At 46.2% G+C, this 4,229-nt stretch overlaps 1 protein-coding gene and 1 pseudogene across 1 annotated transcript in view; both read left to right on the forward strand.

Moving 5' to 3' along the window:
- SLC18B1 (solute carrier family 18 member B1) overlaps window positions 1-4,229 on the forward strand; it is a 57,272-nt gene that overhangs the window by 22,544 nt on the left and 30,499 nt on the right. Inside the window, exon 2 of the mRNA XM_004702161.2 lies at window positions 2,583-2,722. Within this exon, the coding sequence (XP_004702218.1) occupies window positions 2,583-2,722 (140 nt within the window). The remainder of the gene's footprint in view (window positions 1-2,582; window positions 2,723-4,229) is intronic.
- On the forward strand, window positions 3,030-3,410 carry LOC123522209 (annotated as a pseudogene).

Here is a 4,229-nt window from a genome sequence, read left to right on the forward strand (position 1 = left end):
GCTAGCTTTGTTTCCGAGAAATTCGCAAAGGCGCCTGACTCTGCGGTTCGGATCTGCTTTCGGTACCTACCTTCCGGAGGGGTTCAAGTTCGTGAACGCGTTGTCGCTAATGGGTCTCCTTCCCATGAACCTGTCGGTTTCAGAAAACACTGGAGAATGAATGTGCTTGGAGAAAAGCGTTAACCCTTTCGTTTCCAGAACCTCCCTTGACTCCGCGCCCCCCTTCTCCCTGCCCCCTTGCTTAACTTTCCCTATTTGTCCCTTCCTCTTCTACTCCGAAAGCTTCATCAGGATTGCTGTGGCTGATTGTCTTGACCTGGGCCCCAAAGACAACCTGAAGAAAACAGAGCAAACCAAATCCATGTCTAGCACGTCTCCCTCTCCTTCACGACCATTTCGTTTTTAAATGGTTAGTGTACTGGATAGATATTTCATGTTCTGAGAAATGTCCGTGTTCACTTTACTGTTAAATGAAAATTCAGCCTTGAAATACATGAATGGATGGAAAATGTAGTGTTAACTAATGGGTTTGTTACATTTCTCCGGTGGAAATACCTTGGTCCTTGGCTTTACATGAGCAAGAATTCACACTGGAACCTGGTTTGTGATCCAAGGGGGTTTTCATAAAGGACTGAAGGAGTTTCAGGTTTTACACAGGCACCCTCAGGGCACTGCACACCCATTTGTGGAAACCTGAGGCCAGAGAAACCCGCAACTCCTCTGGCCCAGTTGCAGCTGGAAAAAAAGAGAGGTGGTGTGCTTCAGATCCTGATTTTCAGGGCCCTCTGAAGGGAGGCGTGGCCAACGGTACTGGTTGACCCTATTGGCTGAATTAAGCTCACCTGGCTCAGATGGGGGCCCACCCCGGTTTACCACACACCTAGGTGTGCTGCTCCTTCTTGGCCTGGAGCCTGAATTTGTGCATGCCCTCTGGCCTTTATGGGTGGCTGGGCTGGCCTGACGTTTTGCAGCAACCTCCTGTAGGGGCATAGAGAGCGACAACTCCCTATCTGGCCGCCTAGCAGATTTGAGGGTCTTGTCTCAAAGGTCATACTACTCTAGGTATGAATTCAGCGTTTGAATGATTTACATTTCACTTCGCCCCAATGCCTCCTCAAGAAAACAAACAAACAAACAAAAACCTCACTGCCATCTGGTCGATTCTGACTGGCAGTGACTCTGCAGGGCACAGTAAAACTGCCCTGGTGGTTTTCTAAAACTGTAAACCACCAGGAACACCTAGCTGGTGGTTTTGAACTGCTGACCTCATGGTTAACAGCCCAACTGGAAATCTGCGAGCCCCCAGAATCATATTGTCCTAGAAAGCTTAAGAAATCGTTAACCATACATGCTTAAAATACTCTTGAGTCCATAAAGAACGTGAAGGTTGTTGTGTTTAGTTGATTCCAACTCATATTAACCCTGTAAGACGGGGCTGAATCCCTTCCTAGGTTTACCTGCACTGTAATCTTTCAAGGAGCCGACCAACAGATCTGTTCTTCAAAGTCACTTCAGTGAGGGTGGCTTTGATCACCCACCACTGGGAGCCTTAGCCATTGCCCCATGAGGGCTCTTGAAAAACATGAGAAGGGACATTACATGATACTTCAGAGAACAAGTACTTTGGGAAGAGGGGGGGATCACCCCACTGCTGCATCCTTCTTGAAGAGATTAGTTATAGACAAAAGAAGTGGACCATATGCGGATGGCAGGCCAGATGAACTGGTTTGATAAAGTCTGCTTTGAAAATCTAGTATAGTGACAGGTGCGTGTTTTCAAAGTTGCAACTGTGTACAGAGATTACATTCTATTTTATCAAAAGTAGTATTCTAAAAACAGCTCTTGGCTTAGTAAATATTTTCTCATGCACTGACATGACACCGGGGCACTTGAATCGCTAGTCCGTGTTCCAAAACTCTTGCCATTGAATCGATTCTGACTCAGAGTGGCCCCACATGTTACCCAGTAGGATTACTCTGCAGGCTTTGGGAGATATTATCTTTACAGAAGTGACTTGCCAGACCTTTCCTGGTAAGAAGCCAAGAGCAAACTTTTATGCTCCCTGGGACCTTTGTTCTCAGTGTTGGTTGCTGTTGAGTCCCTTCCAAGATGGGGTGACCTCCTGTGTGTCAGAGGTGAACTGCCCTCTCTGCGGTTTTCAAGGTTGTGACCTTTCTGAAGCACAAGGCCAGGGTTGTCTTCACAGGTGCCTCTGGGCAGGTTCAAACTACCAGCCTTCCCAGCCCTTAACTGTTTGTGCCACCCAGGGACTCCTCCTGGGGTCCTACTTCTCTGTCAGCAAGTGCATTCCAACTCAAAGAATTTCCTGGGTTGTGAAGCTTTCCAGGGGGCAGAGCCTCATCTTTCTCATGGGGAGCTGATGCTGGGTTTGAACCACTGACCTGTGGTGCCACCAGAGCTCCCCTGTGTAAGGGTTCTGAGCCTGAAGGAGACAGCCTCATCTCTCCCCCATGGAGAGGAGTGCCTGGTGGGTGTGAATAGTGGGCATCCCAATACTTACCCACAGCCCCACCAGTGCTCCCCTCCTGGGGCCTTTAATTGATGCTTGTTTGCATTTCCAGGTGATGACTCTCCACAAACGGCAGCAGTGTCTTCCAGGTGGCTTTCAAGAGAACAACTTTGTACACTGGTATCAGCAGCCTCCATGAACTTGGGCTGCAGTATGTCCTATTCTATTCTTGGGCCCTTCTTCCCCAAGGAGGTAAGAACTTTTTTTTCATCTTTGTGTTCTTACAAAAAATGGTTTCTGGATTCTTTCATTGTATGTAAAATATATAAAAATCTGCCTGGTGTATAGGACTTTAACCAACAGAATACTTCTTACAGAATATTTGATAGCTTGGGGAAATAGCCAGTCAAGACAAATGTCCAATTTTGTTATCATTGTTAGCTTTTTAGTTTCCTTGTCCTTTGTTTTCTATGTTTCTCCGTGTATGAAATCCAGGATGGGTGAATCTATAGAAACAGGCACTGGACGGCTCTTTCCACCTTCTTTCCATGCTGCTGTAATGGTGCACGTGAACGCTCTCAAGAGCATCAATCATGGCGAGAAGAGAGGCAAGCACCAAGTTCTTACTGGGCCATGCTCCAAAGCCATTGTCCGGTTTCTAACTGTGATGATGCAGCCCGGCTACATTGGCGAATTTGAAATCATCGATGATCACAGAGCTGGGGAAATTGTAGTCAACCTCACGGGCAGATTAAACTAGTGTGGCATGATCAGCCGTAGATTAGACGGGCAGCTCAGAGATTTAGGGAAGTGGCAGAACAACCTGTTCCCCCCCAGCCAGCTCGGCTTCATTGTGCTGACGACCGCCGCCAGCATCACGGACCACGAGGAAGCCAGGAGAAAACACACATGAGGGAAAACCCTGGGCTTCTTTTTCTAGGGATGTAATGCATCGAAACAAATAACAACGCCGAATTGTGTGTGTGTTGGGGACTGAGGGGGAGGGGAGAGAAAAAGAAAGAAAAGAAGCAGGCACCAGGCACTAGATGAATGGTCTCTTGGGGGTGTGGAAGGGAAGGTTGGCAGGGAATGGGGAATTAATAACAAGGAGGACAAGAAAGGAGAAAATGTTCTCAGATTGATTGTGGTAATGATTGTACATCTCTTCTGGATATGACTGAACTATTGACTTGTATGATACGTGGATTATGTCCCAATAAAAGTGTTTGTTTTTTTTAAAGAGCATCCATTTAGGAGGCAATTTGGCTGTGGATAATTTTGCTGCTACCTATGTAGTTGGATTAATCTTTACATGGCTTCTGAAACTTAAAAAAGAGGATGCACAGAATAAGTGAGATTGCTATGTTGCTGTGAGGTGTCTATATTAAGATAGTCATTTACACTTTCTCCTGTAGTTTTTGGTCTCTTAAGAGTTTGGAATTAGGAAGACTATCACATTTCCATTTCTGGCTTAGATTTCAAATGTTCCTGTCTGCCTGTCTGCATTGCATGCACTCCCAGACGGCCTCAAACTTCCAGGCAGCCTTTAAACGACTAGGAATGAGACACAGACACTGACATTGGTCACTATACATTCTGGGAGTGCCACATTCACCTCCAGTCAAGTTAGACACATGAAACGAACAGTGCTTGCATATTGAAAGCCATTATTATTTAGAGGAAGCAAACTTTAAACTATAACAATGGATTCTCAAAGGAGAACCTTTTTCCCTCCCCAAATTACCTACAGCTATTCTTT

Source organism: Echinops telfairi, unplaced genomic scaffold (assembly GCF_000313985.2).
Source record: "Echinops telfairi isolate 266 unplaced genomic scaffold, ASM31398v2 ScPeMD7_3533;HRSCAF=4204_0, whole genome shotgun sequence".
Classification (NCBI taxonomy): Eukaryota; Metazoa; Chordata; class Mammalia; order Afrosoricida; family Tenrecidae; genus Echinops; species Echinops telfairi.